Below are 27,500 nucleotides of genomic sequence, written 5' to 3' on the forward strand. Positions count from 1 at the left end.
ATCTCCAGACAAATTTTAAAAAGCCATTTTACTGACAATCCATTTTTTTTTTTTTCAGGGTGATGGGGGTGGTCCCCTGGTGTGCGAAAAGGACGGCCACTGGTACCAGGTGGGCGTGGTGAGTTTCGGCATAGGATGCGGCAGGAGGAACATCCCCGGCGTCTACACCAGAGTAGGAGCCTTCGAGGAATGGATCATGGAGACGACTGGCGTCCACCACCATGCGTAGGATCCCCCCACCCCGCCCAAGGATGCGCCACCCGTAGGATAGGATACACCGAACCGACAGAGATTTAAATTTTAAGAGGGAGAGTTTCATCTCTTGACGAATCTCATCATCCGCGAGAGAATTAATTTGTTCGCGTGAAAAAAAAATTCTTCGTCCGTGGTAATAGATATACATTTTGTTTTCAAGGACGTTCACGTTTGTTCCGTACTGTGAAAGAAATTTTATATGAATTAGAAGACAATTGCTTAAATTAGTCAGTAGTATTGGATGATAGAAGGTTTTAAATATTATTTTTATTATTGACATACAAGTTACATGGGTATATACTGTACACCCACCCCATGTGCTATTATTATTATTATTACTTTCTGTGAAGTAAGAAAGAGATGCAAAGTACAATGTGGGTGTAGAATTCACATTCCGGGTACTCGACTACGTCTGTGTTTATTTATAGAATACAAAAAAATTGAGAAACGTGATCTTGGGTGTCATCGCCAAAGCAGTCATTGCTTTTGATAAAAAGAAAATAATATTTGCGAGTTTTTTTCCTCTTTGAAACGAAGTATTTAAAAGTTATGATAAAGGAAGTATATTTTGTGTTTAACAACGAGAAACGAAAAGTATGTTATTTCTTTTATTCGGTTGTTTATTCCCTCTTGCTATTCTTCTTAGAGTGCTAGGTTACAAATGAATAACAAAGTTATCGTATTATCAGTGTCAATCGATATTATAATCCCTTTGTATGATAGTCTTATAGCTCTTTAGGCCCCTATCTGTATATATTTATTACCAAGCCTAAGTGACCTATAGGATATATATATATATGTTATGTACGAGATTTTCCTGCCAGTGTCAAAGCAATTTACCAAATAGATTTATTCACTGCGAACTTAGAAGATAGAAGGTTGGGCAATATAGAACTCCCTACTTTCCTATTAAGGCATGTGGAACATTTGTTGGACTTGTGGATGATCTTAATATAGCTGCACATATGTCTCCTCGGATGGACTAACAAGTCTTTGAGGCATCCTAATCCTTGCAACTCCTTGTAACAATAACGAAGGTCTCTGGAAGTATCGTCTTTATGTTTATATACTCAATCCTCTCAAAATTAAAGAACTATTCTTTTCGTCTTATTCGAAATTTTCATTATCGTTGGCTTTCATTCCTTGATTTAAATTAAATAAGATTTTTAGGGCAAACGAGTTCTTTGGTCCACTCTAGTGTCCTTTGGGTAACAAGATACGTGCCACCTTCTAACGTCTTTTATATATATATATATATATATATATATATATATATATAATATATATATTTATATATATATATGATGTAGTAGTATGTATGTATGTATGTATGTATGTATGTATGTATATATATATATATATATATATATATATATATATATATATATATATATATATATATATGGACACGTAACCATATAGGACGTTATTTATAGTTCATTTTTTGGGAGGGTTCCTTCATTTTTTGGGAGGGTTCCAACTTCAATGTTATGAAATGCGACAACAAGATGGCTGGCCCATGGAAGGGCTGAAGTGTCCGCGCTGCGACCGTTGTAGATATTTGAATTCCGTCCACTGTCGTAGGGGTTGTTCCATTCTATAATCTTCAGGGATGACATTGGTTCTCCTTTTTACGCTTCGTTCTTTCACCCTTGTTCCGCTGGAATTCATATTTTAAAGTTTTAATATTGCGTCACTAATGTGCGGATGTTCTCTCTCCAATATGCGTTAGTTGTCTGAGGGCAGACCAGTGAGATTGTGAGTCTAGTGAGTCTAGTATTTCCCGTCCCTGACTTGCTTTCTCAGTGTGGGAGAATGATTATAGTTTTTTTTTTTTTATGGTATAATGGTGAAACTACTAGCCATTGCATTCATCGTTCAGATGCGTCACCACCACACATCACTATCTAACTTTTTTTTTTTTTTTTGTCATTCATCATCACTCATCAGTTAGTTCTTTATGCTTTGTACAGTTTTGTATGAAATAAAATATTATAAACCCAATGTGTTGTCCGTTTAATTTTTCACCAGACCTTGTTTTTCCTGAGCAGGTGTAGACTGTTACTTTTTATTTTAAATTGAAGCTTTAACTTTTTTCTCATATAATAAAACATCTTCCACAAGGCATGATTGACGTGTCGGCAAAATAGCTTACTTCTTTTGGTAAACTAATACGCTTTACTTCTCATATATGTCGAACAGTTTATCAGCGACATTTATAGTTCATTATGGTTTCCTAAGAAACTGAATATCGTAATAGGTCTAGCAAGGGAAACAGACCTACGTTGTCAGGTAATATATATTAGTATATGTACGGTTTTTACGGTTTCCTAAGAAACTGAATATTGCAATAGGTCAAGCAAGAGAGAACCCTACGTTTTCAGATGATACATGATATCTATATGGTTTTTCTGTATTAATGAATGCAGACTTATAACATATGATTTCCTAAATATGTTTATAAAAGTAAAGTAAAGCAAACTTTTGTTGGTCAAACATCGAAAGTAACCTTTTGAGATTAAAATCGTACGTAAAATCTCTGCGTCTGTTAAGGTGGGTACACACGTGCGAACCGAACCTTGTATTGTAACCGATTCTTGTAACAAAAACGCAAGTGTGGACGGTTCCTCGAACCCGAACCCCGAAACCGCGAGGTTCGAGGCTCCGTTCGCCCTCCGTCCCGCCAATTGTCGGTTTTTGGGCCCCGAATCAAAGGGAGGTCTCTTTGAACGTTACGCCATGTGTGGACGGGACCTGTATTACACGCGTAACAACAGAGGTTGCTGAACTTGTTAACACCGACTATGAACAAGGCCGTCCATCAGTGTTGCCACTTTGTGGATAATACCACAATGATATATCAGCCTTTGTGGATCACTTTGTGGATTCATAATCTGAACACAGAATTCGTGGATATTTTTTGTGGATGTTTTGTTGTATATGGATATTTTTGTGGAAATTTAATATTGTGTAGATTTTTGTGGCAATATATCCATGTAGAATGCAAAAACTAACTAAATAAATAGAAATGAAACGATATATTAAACCTTTCTGCAAAAACAGACTCTACCTTTTATTTGTTCGTAAGACTCTCAAGGAAGTTGTAGTTGTAAATAAACTTTTTCAAGGACAGAATGTAGACATCACAAAGCTTACAAAGGATCTTCTGGACATTACCGAAACATTATGCAAATTGTAGTTGAACCAGAATTTCTGTCAAAATGCCCAAAAGAAAATCTTCCTAAGCTTGAATATATATACTATCTCTTGCCACTGAATGTCATCAACTTTGGATACGAATTCAATACCTATGCTAATGCTTGTCCCTTAAATGACAAACAAATAATGTATGTGAAAGATCGTTGTCAAAAATATGTGTTAGAACTTCTAAATCAAGTACAGATGCGATTGTCTGACAATGTTGAAACATTGTTAATGCTCAAGAAATTCCACCCTGCATTGCTACTTCTCAGCGCAAAGACTTCTATTGTGCCCAAATTGCCTGTAGATATCGGTCAACCTTCACAGATATGGATAGCTTAGAAATGAATGGAACGTAGTGAACTTAGATCAGTGGCACAAGTCATGTTTGAAAAAATGTTTGTTTTTGGTCTGAAGTGAGAGAGAAAAAGAATTCTGCAGGGGAACCAAAATACCCCAATATTTCATCTTTAGCATTGTCTTTATTTACATTACCTTTCTCTAATGCCTCTGTTGAGCGCATATTTTCAAAGTTGAATGTTGTGCACAGCAAACTTAGAAATAGGTTCAGTGTAAGATCTGTAGAAGCAATTCTTCAAATCAGATATGGATTATCTTTTCAGGGAAAGTCCTGTGTCAATTTTGAGCCATCTTTGGATATGTTAAGAAATTTCAATGCAAAGGGAAATGCAGAAGATGATGACCAAGAAGAAATTGTATCCCTAGAACTGGATGTACAATAATAAGTAGCATATTTGAAAAAAAATAATAATAATAATTTCAGTTATCTTTTCATACCAAATATTTACACTTAAGTAAAAAAGAAAAAAAAGATGCAGAATGCTTTAATTTCATAGAGACTATTATTTTTACTTCAGTTATTTTTCTAAGATTTTTTATACAATGATTACATTTCATAAAGTGTCTGTGATTTAAGTTAGGCTAATAAATTCAGTATTGCAGAAAATGTATTTTGATTTCACTTAATTTTCTTTAGGCAAAATAGTTGCGTAATGTAATGCCTCTATAAAGCTTTAGATTTCATTATGATGTAGTAATAAAAAATGTGGATTAATTTGTGGGATACTGAAAATTTTTTGTGGATATTTTGTGGATAAAATATCATCTGTACATGGATCATGAGTGAGAACAAAGTGGCAACACTGCCGTCCATAGTAGAGTCCCTTGTTTTGGTCAGTCAGTACGTATATGTATACCATGGCTGATTGGAGTGAGGAAGAGGCCCTTCAATTTATTAGTTATTACGAAGAACAGACTTTACTGTGGCCAGAAACTTCTTGGAATCTCATGTCAGCGAGTAATTCCCGACCACTGTATTCTACCCTTCTAGTAAATAACCTTGATTGCCACCATCTTTTATTTAGCTTCATCTTCGTTAAATAATATATATAAATATACGCGGCAGCTGCTACTTGCATGGTGGCCATCGTCGGTAAACATCCCGGGCAGAGACAGACTGATGATCGCAGTGGATTGAAATGAAGTTACGTGCTTAACGTGGTTACGGTTCGTCCTCGACATTTTGACACCTTGTAACCGTATATGCGTAACTCAGTTACACATACAAGGTTCGGCTCTCACGTGTGTACCCACCTTAAGCCTAGGAATTCATTGACGAAAGTAATTTCCTTTGAAAACATACCCAGTTGATTTTTTATCCTTGAGAAGTATGAAGCTAGAATTTATCCGTCATGTAGAAGATGAAACGATCAGAGAGGTACAAAGGAAGTTCATGACATAAAACTTCCTTGTCATTGTGATACGGCGAAATTGAGCGAGAGCGCCGTTGTAAAGACTCACTCTGGCAGGCAGCCAACTTGACCCACCACCACAACAGTCTACATGTCTTCCTTGACTCCAGTTACTTCAAACCTTGAGTGTCAGGTCTGCCGTGCTCCTTTTTTCATGTATGTATGTTTATCCAGTGTCTAAATGGTTAATCTAGTGTATTGTGACGTGCTCCGAACAACAGTGTTAAATTAAACGACTGTGTGTTGTAAGTAACGTAGATTGCTAACAGACCAAGTAGGTACTAGAGAGAAGGCTACGCTATGTTGGCGAAACGACGCTACGGCTAGCTTAAGAAAGTAAGCCTGATTTTCATTTCAAGTCGCCTGGTGTGGGTTGCGTGCAGTTTAGGATATCTGGTAAGTAACATAAAATTGTAATAATTTAATAACTCAATATTTTTTCATTGTTTACCAGCTGACAGGGGGAACCAAGTCAGGTCTCAATTTCCCTTTCAGCACAGAATGACCTTATACCTAGGTCCCAGGGCTTGGCCGTTTAGCCTAAATATTGTATATTCCATTTCATTCAAACAAGCAGTTGTTTACGCATTTTAACATGGGTTTACCCACGTGGTATTTCTACCTAACTCTGACTTTGTATAGTTGAAATGGAGTAGCATAGGCCAGGAAATTGTCAAGCCTAGTACCAGCCTATGTGCAAAGTATAGCCTAGGTTCGGGTCACACTAACATTGTTTATCAGAAGGATTATTAAAAGTAATTTCATTCCATGTAGGTTTGGTCAAATAGTTTTAGTAGCTCAAGTAGTTGATGAAGCTGTTCTTGTCTTAATAACTGATATTTCAGCACAGGATGATAGTGATAATTCGTGTACAGGTGACAGCGTTTTTTACGAAGTTGACAACACATCTGACTTCAGTTTTACTACCAGTTAAATATATTTAACTGTTAGTAAAACTGACGTCGGGTGGGAATACGGTTCAAAATATGTTCGTACAGTAGCAAATGTTTAATCAACCTAAACACATCGTTCAGAGCTGAAAATAAAGCATGCATAATAGATGGGACATGTATAGGGCTTTGTTACCATAGTTCAAATCTTAAAACGTTCATACCAGATGGGATATGCATAGGCCTATGTTGCAGAAACTATACTATAAGTATTACAAGATGAATTAAATGCCGCGTACAAATCTCATCGCAAAGTACACCGTAAACATTGATTTCGCCCAGGAACGGAGAGAGCACTCAAAACTGGCCATTCGCTAACACCATGGGAGGATGGGGCTAAGATCATACAAATTAAGGTATAAATAGAACTATACTTTTAAAGTAAGGAGGTTTGAGTAAAATATCCTAGCCCATCACGTATCGGCTATAAATAAATAAATAAATAAATAAAAAAACTCAGGACATCACCGCGGTAATCCTCGCCCTCAGCGGTGTAGAATCATCATCAGATACGATAATCTGATATCTAGAGCTGGAAATGTACTGTGAATTGAGTCTTGCAGTGTTTGTTTGAATTTCTTCGAATGTACAAAAGGAATGGAGGCATGCATGAGCAATTTAGGGACATTAGGTATGGACAGACGGGGTTAAAATATATTATTCAAGAAGCTATTTACATACTTGTTGAATAAGAAGGAAGGATACGAATTATTTTTGAAAAATTGAACTAAAAACAAGATTTCCTCGTGAAAGTTGTGCCAGGTAAAGGATAACCTATAGGCACGATGCAACAATGTGAAAATACTATTTAATTTAAAACTGAAAAAGTAATTGCTGTAAAAGTTCGTACCTTGACCTGTAAATGTCTAGAGAGAAGGCTACGCTATGTTGGCGAAACAACGCTACGGCTAGCTTAAGAAAGTAAACCTTGATTTTCATTTCAAGTCGCCTGGTGTGGGCTGTATGCAGTTTAGGATATCCGGTAAGTAACATAAAACTGTAATAATTTCATAACTCAATATTTTTTCATTGTTTACCAGCTGACAGGAAAGACCAAGTCAGGTCTAAGGTCTCATGCACAGTGAATACTAACCATTTTCTACGGTTCAACGGGCAGTTGTGATCTCGCAGGGGATTATTGCCATCAGTGCACCTTGCGCGTTGCACTGTAGGCATTACTTAAGGTCCTTAGCACCGTGCCCTCGGCCCCAAGCTACAACCCCTTTCATTTCTTTCAGTGTACCACCGTTCGTATTCTCTAACATCTGACTTTCCACCCACTCTGACAGTTGATTCATAGTGCAACTGCTTTGAGGTTTTCCTCTTCTTACACCTTGCAAACCCTTTACTCTCAATTTCCCTTTCAGTACTGAATGACCTTATAGGTCCCAGTGCTTGGCCTTTTAGCCTAAATATTGTATATTCCATATCATTCAAACAGACAGTTGTTTACGCATTTTAACATAGGGTTACCCACGTGGAGATACTTACTACCTAACTCTTGACTTTGTACAGTTGAAATGGCGTAACATAGGCCAGGAAATTGTCAAGCCTAGTACTACCTATGTGCAAAGTATAGCCTAGGTTCGAGTCATCCATAATATTGTTTATCAAAAGGATTATTCAAGGCGATTTCATTCCATGTAGGTTTGGTGAAATAGTTTCAGTAGCTCAAGTGGTTAGATAAAGCTGTTCTTGTCGTAATAGCTGATATTTCAGCACAGGATGATATTGATAATTCGTGTAAAGGTGACATCGTTATACGAAGTTGAAAACACATTTGACATTTGACTTAAGTTTTACTGCCAGCGTTAAATGTAAAAGACGGTGCAAAATGTGTTCGTACTACAGCAAATGAGTAATCAGCCTACACACACACACACACACACACACACACACACACACACACACAACTGAAAATAAAACATGCATACCATATGGGATATGCATAGGCCTATGTTACCATAGTTCAAAGCTTAAAACGTTCATACCAGGTGGGATATGCATAGGCCTATGTTACAGAAAGTATAAGTATTACAATATGAATGGTGTAACAGAGACGAAGTCACTGGTTTTATCCAACGAGAAAATCCCAGATCATAATTATGTGGATATGGGAAGATTCCAAAAGCAATGATATATACAAAGAAGAAATTAGCAAAGAATATTAAAATGCCGCGTACAAATCTCATCGCAAAGTATCCCATAATCATTGGAGAAAGCACTCAGAACTGGCTATTCGCTAACATGGGAGGATACGGCCATTCCATTAAGGTGTTAGAGATGTGTATTTCTGGTGATAGAAATTCACTCTCAACGTGGTTCGGAAGTGACGTCAAGTCGTTGGTCCCGTTGCTGAATAACCACTGGTTATGATGCAACGTAAAAACACCAGGCATACAAACAAACAAACCATGGGAGGATAAGGGTAAGATCATCATTAAAGAAATAAGCTTGAATATAACTATACTTTTGAAGTAAGGAGGTAGAGTAAAATATCCTTCCCCATCACGTAAAGGTTACTATATCCTGCACTTGGTGGGATGTGAAATTTAAATATTACTCATAGGCTTGAATAATGTACTTTTAATTATTACTGAATAGTGTATATCTAAACCTGTTAGGGTATTTGGAGAAATGCATTTACGTCGCCTTGGCTCTAGTACTAGCACTTGAGACGGGAAATTCTCTCTCTCTCTCTCTCTCTCTCTCTCTCTCTCTCTCGCTCTCTCTCTCTCTCTCTCTCATTTGAATATAGTAGTCATGAATTCTGTTAGGCACAGGTTTCCTTGAATACTGTCAGCAGTGCTACTGCTATATACAAATTACATTGTTTTCTATTATATCCTATATTTTTTCTTTACATATTTGAATTTATCGAGCATGTTACTCAATAATTTGGGTACCGTGTGATCAAACAGTCTTCTATTAAATTTTATAACGAAAAGAGGTGTATTACTCAAGGAGGTTTATGGAATATCAGTTTCAAGGCGGTTTCACACAAGGGAATTATTTCCTAATATTTTGATGCCTTGCCAGCTCATAAAGGCTCCAGAAGTGTGTGTGTGTGTGTGTTTGTGTGTATGTATTGTGTCTGAATGGCGTGACTGGTAGTTATCCCAAGAACAGGATCAAGAGTACTCATACCCATGAGCGTTGCTTCAACATAGAAATTATCTTAGATTCAGAAGATACTTTTACTGACGTTAATAAATTTCGTAAATAGCTTCAGTAAATGGAGTGATATATACATCTGCAAATTCTCTGTAGAAGTGGTTGTATAGCTGGTAGGTCTAGTCATATTGTGACGTTGACAGTTTTTTTTTCTTTTTTCTGTATTATTAAAAGAAACATCGTGACGTCGCGGTTCACGTGCCGGGCCGCATATTTCCCAAGTCTGGAAGAGAATAGTGATGGGGAAAATTAGGACCAATCAAAGCGCTTGGAGCTGATCCATGACGTCAAAAGCCACGCCTTTTAGTTACACTCAGACTCATATCCATTACTGCTACTCACAATGCCGAAGAAAAACTTCACCATTTCACCATTTACGGCTTGTATGACATATACATTTTAGTCAGAATATCTAAACATAATGCAACAACTAATTCACAACAATATATTCTTCAAATGGAGATACACCGTGAAATATATTCAGCGTTATTGGTTTTCTCCCTCTGGTAATAGTACTCAGTGGCTCTTAATTCCTGCTCGCAAAATCGATATTTACTGGATACAAAATATTTTCATCGCGAGTTGTAAAAGAATATACTTGAAAATACATGTTTAATGCCATTTATAAAAAATTGAGATAACTCATGGGATGAATCAACATACACAAAATGGTTAAATTGATTGTATGGTAAAAAATTATGGTATATGACCTGTAATTAGCACTACAGACTATAGACAGGAGGCCAAGAACTTTGCGGCAATTCGACTCCCATCAAGATGAATTCAATCTTGGACTTTGAAAATGACTACTTTATAAGCATGGAGCATGAAACGTTTTTCAGGCGTTACTGCCTGTTGTTTCAGGTTATAAAAAGGTATTATGTACAGTACTAAAATAATAACTGCTTTATACTTTATTGAAATATGGAGGATGCAGTTTTGAACACAAATTTATGCACCCCGTAGGGGGATAGTGCCGTCAGTACACCTCATTCGATGCAATGTAGGCATTACTTAAGGTTCTTTGCAGTGTCCCTTCGGCGCATAGCTGCAACTACTTTTAATACATTTCACTATTACCTCCGTTCATATTATATCTCTTCCATCTTGCTGTCCACCCTCTCCTAACAATTGTTTCATAGTGCTTCGAGGTTTTCCTCCTGTAACACCTTTCAAAACTTTTACTGTCAATTTCCGTTTGGCGCTGATTGGCCTTAGTTGCCCCCAGTGCTTGGCATCATTGCCCAAAAATCTATATGTAAAAAAAAATTCATGTATTTAATTTAAGGCATACATTCGGCCATTGAGTGTGAGCTTCTATAAAAATAGTAGTATACTCATATACTACCGTTATCCCTGGCTTTAATTAATGCATGTTGAATATTTGTATATAATTTTCTGTTGAAAGAGTTTGGAAAAAAAGTGCCATCCATATTTATTTTAAAGCAGTTCTAATAAACTTATGCATGGATTCTGTTCTAGTTCTGCTCAGTAAAAAGTCTACTGTAACTCCGTAAAGAGGTAGTATTCTGTACTCCTAAAGTATTTCTTTGACATCGTGACTGGAGTTAGTATTGGATATGGGGACTGAGGGAGGGAGCCTAAAAGCGTGGCTTGTGACGCCATGGATCAGCTACACGCGCTTTGATTGGTCCTAATTTTCCCCATCCCTAAACTCTTCCAGACTTGGGAAATATGCTGCCGGGCCACCTGGCTGTTTTCTCTCCATAAGAAATTAAAAATCCTGGATTTGAATCGCCCGTGGAATCGTTAATATAGAAAAGTTAGCTTTAGACTCATATAATTTTATAAAGAAAAATAAGTATTTATATAATTTTATATAGAATATGCTGCTTAGTTGTCATTTAATTTTTTTATAATTTAGTATTTTTTACATACTAGGCAAAGACCTTAGCCTCAGTGGTTAGTTAAGGTCTTGTTGGTTTCTGGTTTTATGGAAGTCATATGAAATAAAGGCAGATAGATGAGCAGGCTCTGAATACGAATATTGCCAACGGTAGGTCCTCCATTTTCCCCCCATAAACTGTGGGGACGAAACAGTAAAGAAACCGCTTACAGATCGCACTTCCTGGGAAGTGCTTCTTCACGGTTTATAGCAGAACGTTCAAAAGCCTTTGAAACTGGAAGTGGGTATAAATTATACCTTTTCAAGCCAGCTGAATATCATATCATATCTAAACACCCACATTTTTCTTGGTCATGACACAAGATTCAAGGGGTAGAGTTTTCTCCTGAGTAAGAACGTGAATAATTTGTGCTTTCCAAAGTGCAATCAGTCATACGTATTTCCCGTAGGGCGGGTTACGCCGTCAGTGCGTCTCATGCGGTACACTGTAGGCATTAGTTAAGGTTCTTTTCAGTGTTCCTTCGGCCCGTAGCTGCCACCCGTTTCATGCCTTTCATTGTACCTCCTTTCATATTCTCTTTCTTCCATCTTACTTTCCACCCTCTTTTAACAATTTATTGATAGTGCAATTGCTTTGAGGTTTTCCTCCTGTTACACGTTTCAAACCGTGTCACTGTCGCTTCATACGCGTCGGAAAGAAATGTTTCTTGTGCATTTATTGATTATTATTTTCAAGTTATTCCTCTCGAGATTTATGCATTTTCTTTCATCCTATCGTATTCATCCTATGGTGACATATCAGAAAGATTTTATTTAGCTGCAAGGCAATATCCTTTCCTCTACAATTCCTGTAATTTCTTTCGTATTTTTTATGTCCACCACACAGACGTAATTCGTAAAAAGTTTCTAACCTTCCACGTTTGTTTAAACTAATTCCATTGAGAGAAGGAAAGTTTCCCCCAAGAAATTTAGGACTAACTTTGTACTTTTGAATTCCCAAGAAGAGAGCGAGTGGGATTCCGAACAGATGGTCTGTTGAGAAGAAGTATTACTTTGAAAATACACATGGTAATTGCAGGAATGACCTCAGAGGTCCCATCGCTTGGCCATCGGCTTAAATTTGATTTGTACTCCTGATAACGTTGAAAGGAATGGAATAGCATTTATGACTTGATATGTGGCAGGTAGTTATTGTAGATAGAGAATATTCTTAGGCCTATTTTTGGGACAATTTCTTTCCAATATTTCGTTTCCTCTACAGTCTTTGTCGACACTGGAACTGTCGACTTTTATAGACTTTCAGCCATATTGCTCGTCGACGGTTTGGCAACACGCTGTAAATTCGTAAATTCGAAATATTTTTCGAGATGCAGCGTTAACCAATGGTTACCATGGTAGAGCCCATGGGTAGGAAGGCGTTCTTTTAATGGAGTGGTTGAAATCGTAGTCTAGTACGTGCGCGGGAACCTTCTACTAACGAGATGTTTTCAACTTCTTGAGGTTAATGAATTAAGATTATATGTGAAAAGTATAAATTGAGATGCAGACTTAATCCATGTTTACCATGGTTACACCCACCAGTAAGAAGGGATCCGGGTAATGTATATGTTGAAATTATAGACTACTAACGAGATGTTTGTATCATTTTGGAGCTAGTCATTGAATTAGGATGCATAAAAAATATAAATTCATGGTATGATTTGATTTATAATATTTATCGTTATTCTGTTTGGATGTTGATGGAGTCCACACCTGTCCACATTCTGCGTCTGATAATTAGTTTCGTGTAAAGAGACATCTTCACTAATACTTGAATTTTTTTTTTTTTTTTAGTTAAGGTAGCATTGGCTAGCATAGGTAGCTGTTTTATACCTGAAGTATTCATCACAAGGAGTCAGTTGTTGTGATTCTGTTGGCAAAGTATTGATTCTCTCTAGGTTATTAGCTCACCTCCCACACAGATTTATGATAATTAAAATACTGAAGGAAATTCGACTCTTACTATTGAATATCACCCTCTCTCTCTCTCTCTCTCTCTCTCTCTCTCTCTCTCTCTCTCTCTCTCTCTCTCTCTAAAATACTGAAGGAAATTCGACGCTTACTATAGAAACCGCCCCCTCTCTCTCTCTCTCTCTCTCTCTCTCTCTCTCTCTCTCTCTCTCTCTAAAATACTGAAGGAAATTCGACGCTTACTATAGAAAACCTCTCTCTCTCTCTCTCTCTCTCTCTCTCTCTCTCTCTCTCTCTCTCTAAAATACTGATGGAAATTCGACACTTACTATAGAAAACCTCCCTCTCTCCTCTCTCTCTCTCTTTTTAAAATACTGAAGGAAATTCGACACTTACTATAAAATACTCTCTCTCTCTCTCTCTCTCTCTCTCGTAGTAGCCATCTTGCTTGGTGAGACGTACCCGCGTGAAGTCACAATAATCAACAGATATCACAAGTTTAACATACGACTAGAATTTGAGAAAATATCTAGAAGTGTTCGTGAACTATCGGTGATAAGATTAGTGTGAAAATAGTAGGATAAAGCGTCTTCTAAGTTAGTTTATCAAGTGTAATACTATAAATCAGAACAAGATGGCAGTAAGTTCCAACTGCGGGAAAAGGTGGCGTAAATTTGGCGTGCTTAGCAGATTCGCAATACGATGAGGTAGCAGGAAGGGAACTGGCATTTCATTTCTCTATGAAATCAGCAACAGCCCTAACCAAAAGATACAAAAGCATTCATAGATATATTAGAAGGATAATCCTTCAAACTGGAACAAATCTAATGAAAACATCTTGAAAAATAATTGAAGAAGTTCCAAATAAATCCAAGTGGTCAAGAGACTCATAAAGAAAATATACATAAACCAACATATTCCGACAAAGAAAATGAATAAGGTGAATCTTGTGAATATACCTAATTGATGCATTAGGAAAAAAAAGACTGCCAAAAGCATGCAAACTGTGTAAGGTTGGTTATAGCATAGTCAATCCACAAAACCTAATCAGAAAATGTGCTGCATGCAACATTCCGACCCATCCACAGTGTGCTGAGGTAATACAAGATTTGAGAAAAGATACAAGAATTTTTTGTTCAACATGTCTATCATGGATAGACAATGTTATTAAATCAAGATTGAATGTACAAATAGTTGAGGATGAAGAAGAAGAGGAAGAGGAAGAAGAAGAAGAAAAAGAAGAAGAGGAAAACGGAAGAAAAGTAAACAAAAAATGAAATGACAGAAAAAATAAGGAAAACAAAGAACAAGATAAAAGTATGGATGCAGAGATACTCATTGATACTACATATGAGCAATAAAGCAGCATACCTAACGAAGAAAAATAAATTACGATATGACAACAGAAAAGCAAATCCCGAAGAGGCTCTACCCAGATCTATACAAATAAGGGACGAAAGAGGAAAAATAGACAAGAAAGACAAAATCTGCAACCTTTTGAAAACAAAAGAGGAATTGCAGATTTGGAGAAAGATGTTACTACAACATCCTAAGATATGTCAAAACTATGAAATATATGGTAAATGTGCATACTTAGATGGATATGGGGATGATTGCAGAGATCTGCATCCAAAAATATGTAAAACCTAAAAGAAGGAAAAGGATGTAAGTCGACAAAAAATGCAAATATAGCACCCTGTAGCCATGAATCATAATCAAATAAATAACCAACCAAGTAATAAAATCCAAAATAAGAAAGAAACAAATAAAGAGAGAAATCAAGAATATCAGGTAAAAGAGAAAAGCAACCACCAATGAGATATGCAGAGGTGTCCAGCAAAAAATTTCAAAGCATCAGCTCCGAAATTCTACTCAAGAGGATAATAACTGTATTTATTATGCAAGAGGATATTGCAGAAACGGAAGAAAATTGCAGATTCAGACACAAAATTAATAATTATGATGAAGGAAGATCAAATATTATGGAAAAGTTGGATTTTTTTAATGTCAGAATTTCTGGAAATGAAAAAAAGAACAACATACCAGAACAGGAAAGAGACATGGGAAATCCTTATTACTATCAGTATTAAATGAAGGAGAAAACACGCAAACCATCATAGTGATGAATGCGCAGGGTTTAGTTACGAGTAACTCAAAAAGAAAAATAGAGTACTTAGAAGAACTAACCCAAAATGAAAAGAAAATAGATATAATGAATATAAGTGAAACCTGGTATTCCCAAGAGACTGGGAATGATGATCAAATAAAAGGGTTCCAAACTTATAGATCAGATAGAAAAAATAGGAATCAAGGGGGAACCGCAATATATGGGAAAGACAAAAAACAAGGAAAAATATATGAGAAATATAGTAACTCAGAATGTGAACTAATAGCGGTAGAATTTGAATCTGAAAAATTGATGAACATAGTAATATATAGACCTCCTAATATAAAGAGTTTGACTTAATAATTGAAAAATTGGATGATATATGTAGAAATCACAAGGACTGGACTATTCTCCTATCTGGAGACTTCAACTTTCCTTTCGTGAATGGAAAGAACGAATAGGAGATTGTGGTTGTACTTATACATATAAAAAAGAGAGTAATAGTAGTGCAGAAGATAAGAGGCAATTTGAAAAGCTATTAGATATGCTACTAGAATACAACATTCAACAAATAAATCACCTGCCAACAAGAAAGGAAAATACTTTAGACCTAGTATTTGTGAACGAGATGAATTATGTTAAAGAAATAATAGTTTATAATGCGAGGTATTTCAGACCATAATGTCATAGAATTAACAGTTCATTCCAAAGCAAGTGAAAATAGAGATAAGCAAGAAATGAAAAAGTGGAAGGATATGGAAAATACAACTTCTACAGTAAAAATATAAAATGGTCAGAAATTAATGAAGAATTAAACAAAGATTGGGATAACATTTTCGTAAGTGATGACATAAGGGTAAATACGGAGATATTATATAAAATATGGAGTAATAGTGGAAAAATATATACCGAAGAAGAAAAGTAAACACATCATTCATGCATACCAAGAGACAGAAGGATCTGTTCCAGAAAATCAGAAAGTGGAAAAAAGGTCTTGCAAAAGAAAAAAATGCATGGAAAGTTATAGAACTAAAAGTAAGATAGAAAATGCAGAACAAAAGATTATACAATCAAAAGAAATGAAAACGGGACTTGGAAGAAAAACCCTATTAAATATCAAGCAAACCCCAAACTATATCTCATATGCGAAGAAGATGAATAAAAGAAGAATAGAAATAGGCCCTCTGAGAATTGAAGGGAGATTAACGAATGAAAAAAAGGAAAATTTGCAACATACTGGCAGAACGATATAAGAGAGAATTCACCCCTAGAATAGATATGAAGATAATGATATAGAAGTAAGGGATGAAAATAGTGAATATTTAGCTGACATAGATATTAATTGAAGCTGATATTGTGCAGGCTATTAATGAAATTAAAAATGGAGCTGCTGCAGGGCCTGATGGAATTCCTGCTATGTTAAAGAAAGTAGTTCATTCTATCGCAAAGCCACTTGCAATATTATTAAGACAAAGTATAGATACAGGCAAGATATATTGATGAGCACAAAGTTAGCATATATTACCCCTACTTTCAAAGTGGATCAAGACTAGAGGCAAGTAATTATAGGCCTGTGAGTCTAACATCACATATTATGAAAGTGTATGAAAGGGTAATGAAGAAAAATATTATGAAACATTTAATAAAAAATAATTTGTTTAATAAAGGACAACATGGTTTCGTACCCGAAAAAGTACACAAACCCAACTGTTAGTCCACCGTGAAAACATATTCAAAAATATGAAAGCGGAAATGAAACAGATGTTTGGGTTTATTTAGACTTGCAAAAGCTTTTGATAAAGTAGACCATAATATATTGGCGAAGAAAATTAGAAAACACAATATCGTGGATAAAGTAGGAAGAATGGTTAAAAGAATTTTTACACAACAGAAAACAGATAGTTATTGCAAACGACGAGAAATCGGATGAAGCCAAGGTAATATCCGGTGTCCGCAAGGTACGGTGTTAGCTGCAATACTGTTTGTTATTATGATGAAGACATAGACAATAATGTTAAGGATTCGGTAGTGAGTAGTTTTTCGCAGATGACACAAGAATAAGTAGAGAAATTACTTGTGATGAAGATAGGAACGCTCTACAAAGAGACCTTAACAAAGTATATGATTGGGCAGAGGTAAATAGGATGGTATTTAACTCTGATAAATTTGAATCAATAAATTATGGAGACAGAGAAAGAAAGCTATATGCATATAAGGGACCTAATAATGAGACATCACAAATAAGGAAGCAGTTAAAGACCTTGGTGTGATGATGAATAGGAACATGTTATGCAATGATCAAATAGCAACTCTGTTGGCAAAATGTAAAGCAAAAATGGGAATGTTGTTACGGCACTTCAAAACAAGAAAAGCTGAACACATGATTATGCTTTTATAAAAACATATGTTCGTAGTCCACTTGAATATTGCAATATGATATGGTACCCACACTATCAAAAGGATATTGCACAAATAGAGAGTGTACAAAGGTCCTTTACAGCTAGAAATAGAAGAAGTTAAGGACCTAGACTACTGGGAAAGACTACAATTCTTAAAATTATATAGTCGTAACAAAGGAGAAGAGAAACGCTACATGATAATTCAGGCATGGAAACAGATAGAAGGAATAGCAGAAAATATCATGGAACTAAAAAAATATCAGAAAGAGCAAGCAGAGGTAGATTTAATAGTGCACCAAAACCCTATACCAGGAAAAATAAGGAAAGCACACAGGACATTAATCCACTACGCACCAGCATCGATAATGCAGCGTCTATTCAAATGCGTTGCCAGCTCATCTGAGGAATATATCAGGAGTGAGCGTAGATGTGTTTAAGAATAAGCTCGACAAATATCTAAACTGCATCCCAGACCATCCAAGATTGGAAGATGCAAAATATACCGGAAGATGTACTAGCAACTCTCTGGTAGACATTAGAGGTGCCTCACACTGAGGGACCTGGGGCAACCCGAACAAGATGTAAGGTCTGTAAGGTAAGGTCTCTCTCTCTCTCTCTCTCTCTCTCTCTCTCTCTCTCTCTCTAAAATACTGAAGGAAATTCGACGCTTACTATAGAATACCTCTCTCTCTCTCTCTCTCTCTCTCTCTCCTCTCTCTCTCTCTCTCCTCTCTGAAAGGAAGACTTTGTTAGCCAGCTCGCCCTTAATCTAATAGAGATCAGCTTGTTCCATTAAGTCGATTTGTTTTCGGTTACGGACTGCATTAATAATTTAATTTTCTGGGAAAGGGATTGAGGCGACGCTGCTTCATTTTTAATGGGTCCCATCTCCAGTAGTCGTGGATACGAGGTGGGGGGGATTAGCACAGCCTTGAAAAGTGTTAAAAGGAAATAAACGAATTATGGTGAAATTATGTATCCGGAAATTCAGCATGAAGTTATTATCAACTTGACATGTTATGTTTAGTGGTGAATAAGTGCACCAATTCAGTTTGAAAAATTATTTGGTGTTACTCTTATGTTTTTGGTGATGTAAACTTCCTTAGCTTCGAAATATGTGTACGTATTCAAAGGCAGATAGACTTCCTGGTTTTGGATGAAAAGGATTTGTCTTACTGCTGTTGGTTTGAAGAGTCTTTTGTTTAATAGCAAGACTCTCTCTCTCTCTCTCTCTCTCTCTCTCTCTCTCTCTCTCTCTCTCTCTCTCTCTCTCTCTCTCTCTATGGTCCTTGTGACGAAATGGCACGATTCCCAGCTCACAACAGATAATTTGATATTCATTTCACTTAATATACTGCGTCCATCTCTACCCAAGTGTGAATTATGTACATATTTGTTAGTTGGCTATAGTGGGTTGCAGCAGGAGAGAGTGAGAGAGAGAGAGAGAGAGAGAGACAAATAAAAGACGCGTGTTTAGAACTTGGACAACGTCATCTCCACATCGCCGGGATGAATCTATTCATAAGATCTATCTCCCTTTCTCGTGTCAACATTTGCTATTAGAAGAAGACTGCTCTGTACCTATGAGTATCCAGGAGTAGACATCTCCAGGTTTTCCTTTCATCCAGGATCTGTATAGTGGGTTGGTATTAAACAGCTCACTGGATTGGAAGTCTTCCAGGAACGAGGGAAAAGGCCTGAATGCCTCTGAAGCGGCATGAAAGGAAAGTGGAGGCTTGGATACCTTTCTCAGAGATAACCTCACGGGTCAGTTTACCATCAATGGAAAGGAGTCTGTCCCAGCTATATAAATACGAAAGGAGGCGTGTGGTACACTGGGTTTTGAAGTCTCTCTCTCTCTCTCTCTCTCTCTCTCTCTCTCTCTCTCTCTCTCTCTCTCTCTCTCTGTTTGTATATCTGTCAGGTCAAAGCTTGCTGTAATGATATCTGGGGATGAAGTTTCCATAATTGCGTCTGTAATTGATATTTTATTTACTGACCAACCGTGAAACACCGAAAGTTATATGTATGTATGTATGTATGTATGTATATATATATATATATATATATATATATATAATATATATATATGTATATATATAATTTTATAATATAAATATAAGAGTAATCCGGATATTTAGCGTCGTGAAAATAAGAAATGACTGACTGACTGACTGGTCTGTCGATCGAAAATCCCAGTGTGTCAGTGTGCGTGCGTCTGCAACATCAAAGACATTGCAAGAGGACGTTGTATTCAAATTCAGGTCTTGTGAAGTCGAATTGCAAACCGTGCACGAGATTTTACTAGTGTGTGTTTGTGTTTACGACGCTCCTAAATGTATGCTGAAATACTCCCTCTTCTTGTTGCTGTTGTTAGAATTTGTCTTTCAATGCGTATTTGCGTACAGAAGTGCAAACCTTCGTCTCTTATAAGGATATTCCCGTAGCGGGGATATTGCCGTCAGTGTACCTCACGCTGTGCGCTTTAGGCACTGCCTCACTGAGGGTGAGGCCACACCGGACGCGGGAAGCGTCGAGGAGCAGGCACGTCTCGGGCGGGAGAGCAGCGTCAAAACGACACATGGCCACACCAGAAACACCATCCTCCCTCCTTCCCTCCCGCGCGTCACTCTCAGCAGTCAAAGATATACTTCTTTGCAAAGTAACGTTTGGATAGGAAATTGCCTTTAATAGAAATCGTAAGTGTCAAACTTGACGATAGACTACGTATGACCCAACGGTCATTTGGTTCTTTGCTTGGCAGTGACTTTTGTGGTAATAAAAGGTTAAAATCCATATTTTTTTTTTACTTCCCTTATAGTTATTACTTTAGGGGAAGTGAAAAGAAAATGTGGATTTCAACTTTTTATTATTGCAAAACTAACAGCATATAGGGTTATTTCCTTAAAGATACTTAGAAAAACCAAGGAGCGAGAATTAATTGCAAATTATATAATACGTAATTGATAATTTTCTGAGTTATATTGAAATAAAACGATTTACCGGTATTTAAAACAAAAGTAGTAATTGTAAACTTTACATAAAAGAAAGTAACACAAGAAAAAATCAGTTTTATTTCCACATTCATTGTTAACATTAATAAAGAAAGTACAAAGAACCACGAATATTTCATAAAAAAGTGATACTGCTGCACTGAGGATTCGTATAGTCCTCAAGTCTATGCAGCTGGACAAGGATTATTTGTGAGTGGCTGACTGCATAATAGTTGGCACCTTCAAGTTTTTGGGGGTCGAATGCATGACACCGATGGCTACATCTGAGGGCCACTCGTTCTACTCTTCTTCCATTTCTTAAAAAAAAGTAATTTTATGGAATGGATCACAGGGATCCCACAAAGCTCTCTTCCGAAACACCTCCCCAATTAATTGATTCTTATGTAGCCACTACCGCTGAACAGGTGAAACTTCGGCAACTGATTGGCAGTTCATCTGCACGTTAGTGACCATGTCAAGTCGGAGGGTCTATTTATGTATTGTGGTCCTTTTCTTATATTCACTCTAAATTCAGTGATGAACTCATCCCCTGGGAAAGTATTTAGACCATAATTTAAGCATGCGTTACAGATATGGAATAATTAACTCGATATTTTACTGAACAGATAATAAATGTAGTCGCTTAAAACTTAAAATTTTCTATGCTAATATCAGTTACTTAACAATGATAATATGCTTTAAACAATTTCTAGGTTACAAATGAAAGTTCCTTAATAAGGGAACTAACTTCACAACATAGTTATCAATATAATCAATAAAGGGAAGTAACCATTCAAGTAACATAGTCCCTCCCTAATCATATAGCAAATGGGGTTGTTTCAGGTGAAGACGATGGGAACAGCCACGGTATTTTAAAACATGTTACATCGCTTGGCGGCAACTGCAGAGGGTCGAGCCGTCCTGCTAGTCTTGTGTGAAGGCGGCCACCCGCATAAATACCCAATGATTCAAACTGCCGCAGGAATCTCTTCCCTCCAACCTCCACGCTCCCCGCGTCTGGTGTGGCCTCACCATGGTCTTTGAGGCGTCCCTTCGGATCCCTAGCTGCAACACCTTTCGTTTCTTTTACTGTACCTCCATTCATATTCTCTCTCTTCCATCTTACTTTCCACCATCTCCTAACAGTTCCCCTCCTGTTACCTTGAGAACCTTTTTTTGCTCCCAGATGCCGTTTAAGCGCCGAATGACCTCATAGGTCCCGTCGCTTGGGCCATGGCCTGAATTTTATATTCAGTTCCATTCCACTAGGGGCACCAGCTGATAAAACCAAGACCTTCGCTCTTTTGTGCAGCTGATTAAGTTGCATAACTACGCAAGATATGTCAAAGAATTAATCCCGTAAAACAAGAGAGTGAAAAATAAGATACTAGGAAATGTTCACTTTCTATGAAAGTCACATGAGTTGCATAAAGTTCACGGACTTGGTAAGCAAAGTTTTCTGAACCTCATGCCCAGCTCTCTCCCTGGAATCGAGATGATGTCATGGAACATTCTTTTATATTTCACTGCTTTATCCCATCGTTACCGTGTGGGGTACCATGCCCTCGTCGTGTGACTGTTTACAATATATATATATATATATATATATATATATATATATATATATATATATATATATATATATATATTATATTATAGGCGTGTCTTATTATTGTACAGAATTTGTTTTCGATCATTTTTGTGGGGTAGGGTGGGCCTTTATTCATGTTTATTGCCGTATACAATGTGGTGTATTGGTAGGATAGCCTAAATGGTATGTCATTACCATGACCTTACATTATGTGACGACCTTGGAGTCCCAGTTGGCTAGCCCAAGATGCTATTATTATTATTATTATTATTATTATTATTATTATTATTATTATTATTATTATTATTATTCAGGTTGACTCAAGAACCCTCATCGAGGTTACGTATAACTTGCACGGATGGTAGCATTTGTTTTTCTTTCATCTAGTTTGATTTTATATGCGTATATATATGCTCACACGTGCAAGATATAGACATTCATATATATATATATATATATATATATATATATATATATATATATATATAATTATATATATATATATATATGTGTGTGTGTGTGTGTGTGTTTGTGTTTGTGTGTGTTTTATCATATGAAGACAAAAGACGGTTAAGAATGGAGCGAGATAGGATGTAGTGTAATTGAGGCCTTGTCAAAGTAATTTGACTAATCGGCAACTCGACTCATATCAGGTCCGGATGTGTGATATCGTCATTTAGAGAGAGAGAGAGAGAAAAAAAAACTCATTTTTTGCGCATCTCGTCACTTTGTTGTTGTTGTTGTAAATATTATCATTAGACGGATTTCCGTGGCTAGAATCTCGTTACGATGAAATACAGAAAACTAAGTGCCTCATAAAACAAAAACAAAAAAGCCATAAATAGCGCAGGGTGTCAAACATGGCTGACCGGGACATTAATTGACACTAATTGAATTTTGCCCTTGAGGGCGAATCCCGGAGACGGGTAGTGCCGTCAGTGCACCTCATGCGGTGTACTGTAGGCATTACTTAAGGTTCTTTGCCGCGTTCCTTCGGCCGCTGGCTGTAACCCCTTTCGTTCCTTTTACTGTACTGTATTCTCAACTTCAGTGTAAGTAAACAATGAAAGCAATCTATTTGGTGTTGCTGTTTTAGTTTTGAGGGAAAACAGGCATGAGTACACACAAAATGAACTAGGAAATCAATAAAGAAACAGGCTGACAAGTAACAAAGGACAGTATTTAGCTGATCACAAAACAAGACCAGTTACATATACAAATAGGATAGGTGAAATAATTCCATCTTATGCCTAATAAATGATTGAAGAAGCGCCTCAGTGGCGTGGTTGGTATGGTTGTTGGGGTCCCACCTCTGTAGTCGCGAGTTCGATTCTCGGCCATTCCATTGAGGAGTGAGAGATGTGTATTTCTGGTGATAGAAGTTCATTCTCGAAGTGGTTCGGAAGTCACGTAAAGCCGTTGGTCCCGTTGCTGGCTGAATATGGTTCCATGCAACGTAAAAACACCATACAAACAAACAAAATCACTGAAGAAAGTGTTCGAGACCGAAGTCTCCGGAGACGTTAGAGAGAGTTGTTGCGATGTTGAAGAGAGGTGGGAGAGAGGCAGGATAACCTGCAAACTCGCAAAGAGAATTTATTAAGTGTACATTGAAATATTTCCAAAATGCCCTATACTTTTGTTGTGAGATCAATAGGGATAAATTCTTGAATACCACCATGTTCAATTTTAAATATAATACTAAAAAAGAGCGGAACAGTGCTATAATAATGGTCGTTGGATATATATTTGCAGTCTGGATTAGTAAGAAAAACAAATATACAAAAGAAGGAACGTGTGCCTTTGTTAAAAGCAAACTGACTTATAACAGGTGGTTGGTAATAATTTTATTTAAAGAAAAAATTGAATATCCATTTATCAAGAACTACATTGATTTTGATTTCTAATTCTTTCTAACCAATAGTAACTGTAAATATTGTATGCATATTTAATTTTGTTATATTTTGTAACACCCTACGTATTATGTAATGACTGATATTTTTCTAATAAAAGATGAAAAAAAGAGCAGTAGTAATGCTGGACGGAGCCATAGCGGTAGCGCAGTATTAGTACTAACGAACACGACTAGAAAATAGGTTGGAAAAAACCGAAAGAAATAAGTTGGAAGAACCCAAAGCACAAATAGGTTTAGCAAACGCATTATTGCACTTCCGGGTTTAGGCACTAACCTAAAATATGACTGGAATAGAGTATGGACTTTGAATTTGGGATATAAACCAACGCTTAAACTAACCTCAGTGGACAGCGCACAAAGCTCTGAATGCACGAGCATTGAAATATAAGTCTTTATAACCTTAGCAAATCAATAACGGAATCGTATTTTCTTTGATAACCTCGTTATTTCTAAAAGGTTGCAGCAGATATCAACCAACATTGCAGAAATGGGTCTCCGTTTGAACTTCCATTCATTAAAATGAGGATTTCTACATTGATTGAGGCTTATTAATATCAACCTAAGCTCCAAAAATTTCATGAATCTTTCTCTCTCTCTTGAATAATTTTAAAAATATTTGTTAAAAAAAGTCAATTCAGATGATTAGTCAATATCTCTCTCTCTCTCTCTCTCTCTCTCTCTCTCTCTCTCTCCCCAAGTAGTCACCAGGACAACTCATTGAATCAGTTTTTAAATATTCTCGTTAATTAAATTGGTTAGTCTCTCTCTCTCTCTCTCTCTCTCTCTCTCTCTCTCTCTCTCTCTCAAGGAGGAATAGGATGTGAAAGATAGTCACGAATGTTATCACAGCAGCGTCTTTGATCAATTAGCCGTGACCAGCGGCGCAGGAGAGAGAGAGAGAATATCCTTCCGAACGCTTCCTTGAGTCGTGGGCCAATTAAGGAATCAGCTCTAGGCTAAACTAAGCTTGTCGCCAAACCAGACTTTCCAAAGGATTTCCTTCAATTCTGGATCTAAGGAAATGTGGGATGTAAGTGAAGGATGTGGGTGTGGGGCGGCGAGTAGGAAGGTTGCTTCTGGTGGAGAGCCTTGGCGAATTATATAGTCTTAATAATATCAAGTTATCGTATTTTTCTTTTACTTCATTCCTGTATTTCGTTATTTGTTCAGTTTTATGTCCTTTCACGTATTTGGTATCATACACACTTTTATCATACACATTTGATAGGCTTAGAAAATAGGAAAATGACACACAGTTGTCTAGTATGTAGTACTAGGAGCAAGGTCAGAAAGAGAGAGAGAGAACAAATGACGATAACTTGAAAAAAATGAAACTGAAGGGCACAACACCTACGGATGTCACGGACCATCCCGAAACTCGAACGAAGGTACTTTCGTTCTATAGGCTTATAGTAGTGAGAAAAGGCCGAGTCCTCGAACTTCAGTAGTCTCAACGTTGAGTCTTTGTTTACGCTCTCTCTCTCTCTCTCTCTCTCTCTCTCTCTCTCTCTCTCTCTCTCTCTCTCTCTCTCTCTCTCTCTCTCCAGTGCAGCTACTGGGACAACCTGTTGCATCAGGGATAAAATACTTTCCCTCTAACCTCCACCAGTCTCTCTCTCTCTCACATTACCGTGATTCATATACATACATCGAGCTACAAATGTCCTTTAATATCTAATTCACTCTACCTCGGAATTAATATATTTTCATATATGATTAACCGAAGGGGAATTATTAATTTCGAGGTAGAGTGAATTGGATATTAAAAGACATTTGTAGCTCGATGTATATATATATGTACATATATATATACATATACATACATACATACATACATATATACTTACATACATACACAGCATCACGCACTCATATATTGGAGTTGGATATGCTGTCAGCAGGTGTTTTTTTTACCGTTAATAAAGGAATATCTTTTGACATCAGTTTGCGACTACTTCTTGTCGTTGAACTTTACCATTAAACTACAAATTTCCAACGTCTGAAGTTGACCAGTTTCTCTGTATTTCATCAGCGTTCATTGATTTATATATATATATATATATTATATAAATATATATATATATATATATATATATATATATAATATATATATATATATATATATATATATATTATATATGAATAATTATCACATCGAACCGTGATTCATTTATATATCATTCGAGCTACAAATGTCCTTTAATAGCTAAATTCGCTCTACCTCGGAAATTGATGGTATTTTCATATATGTACCGAAGGGAATTTTTTTAGTGATAATAATTTAGTCCCACAGTGGGATCGAAACCAGGACAGACAGTGATGCTATCAATTCACTGTCTGTCCTGATTTCGTTCCCGTCCACTTGGACGGGGAGGTGGATTCGATCCCCAGTGGGGACGAAATTATTATCAACTAAAAAAATTCCCCTTCGGTACATATATGAAAATATATCAATCCGAGGTAGAGCGAATTTAGATATTAAAGGACATTTGGGAGCTCGAATGAGTATATATATATACTATATAGATATATATATATATATATATAGATATATATATATATATATATATATATATATATATATAATTTTGTTGTTGTTTTTGTTGTTGTACAATTGTCCTTGTTGAAATAATCATTAACTAAGCAAAATTTTGCCTCTAATAATGATTTGTTAAAAAAACAAAATGTTCTATAATTCATACCCATGGAGTTGGGGGGGCACGTGAACAGGTGGCCCCCTCCCCATTAAATCCGCCACTGGATCTTCCATAGATAAAACAATAATCCAGACCATAATCTTCCCTCTTAAGGTTATTAAAAAACCTTTCTGGAAATCGTGTGAACAACAAGGCTTTAAATTTAGATTGGCGGAACCTTACTATTAAAAGATTTAAGATGCTCGTAAAGATTATTATCATTCAGTAGAAATCGCCAGCTGGCTAAAGACTTGAATTCGAGGAACTGATGTTCATGACTCCCATGATTTTTCTCCAGTTTGTGTGAAGTGGTAAATTGACGCTTATTTTCAAAACCAAATCACCATCACTTACCTTAAGATGCAGAGGGTTCCTAGAGAGAGAGAAGAGCACCTCAGTGGCGTGATTGGTATGGGTTTGGCCTGCCACCTCTTTGGCCGTGAGTTCGATTCTCGGGCATTCCACTGAGGGGTTAGAGATGTGTATTTTTGGTGATAGAAGTTCACTCTCGATGTGGTTCGGAAGTCACGTAAGGCCGTAGGTCCCGTTGCTGGATGACCACTGGTTCCGTGCAACGAAAAAACACCATTCAAACAAGCAAACAAACCAGCGCTAGGCCATTTCCTAATT

The 27,500-nt window shown here is 36.7% G+C and overlaps 2 protein-coding genes across 4 annotated transcripts in view; both read left to right on the plus strand.

Annotated features, from left to right (window-relative positions):
• Positions 1-1,491, plus strand: part of LOC135215419 (phenoloxidase-activating factor 2-like) — a 487,719-nt gene extending 486,228 nt beyond the window's left edge. For both annotated transcript variants that reach the window (XM_064250030.1, XM_064250029.1), the window contains exon 8: positions 59-1,491. In XM_064250030.1, the coding sequence (XP_064106100.1) occupies positions 59-229 (171 nt within the window). In that variant the 3' untranslated portion in view covers positions 230-1,491. The remainder of the gene's footprint in view (positions 1-58) is intronic.
• A 3,825-nt stretch (positions 1,492-5,316) lies between these two features.
• Positions 5,317-27,500, plus strand: part of LOC135215420 (FAD-dependent oxidoreductase domain-containing protein 2-like) — a 213,928-nt gene continuing 191,744 nt past the window's right edge. For both annotated transcript variants that reach the window (XM_064250033.1, XM_064250035.1), the window contains exon 1: positions 5,317-5,624. The gene's annotated coding sequence lies outside the window, so the exon portion shown is untranslated. The remainder of the gene's footprint in view (positions 5,625-27,500) is intronic.

The sequence above is a fragment of the Macrobrachium nipponense genome, chromosome 5, assembly GCF_015104395.2.
Source record: "Macrobrachium nipponense isolate FS-2020 chromosome 5, ASM1510439v2, whole genome shotgun sequence".
Classification (NCBI taxonomy): Eukaryota; Metazoa; Arthropoda; class Malacostraca; order Decapoda; family Palaemonidae; genus Macrobrachium; species Macrobrachium nipponense.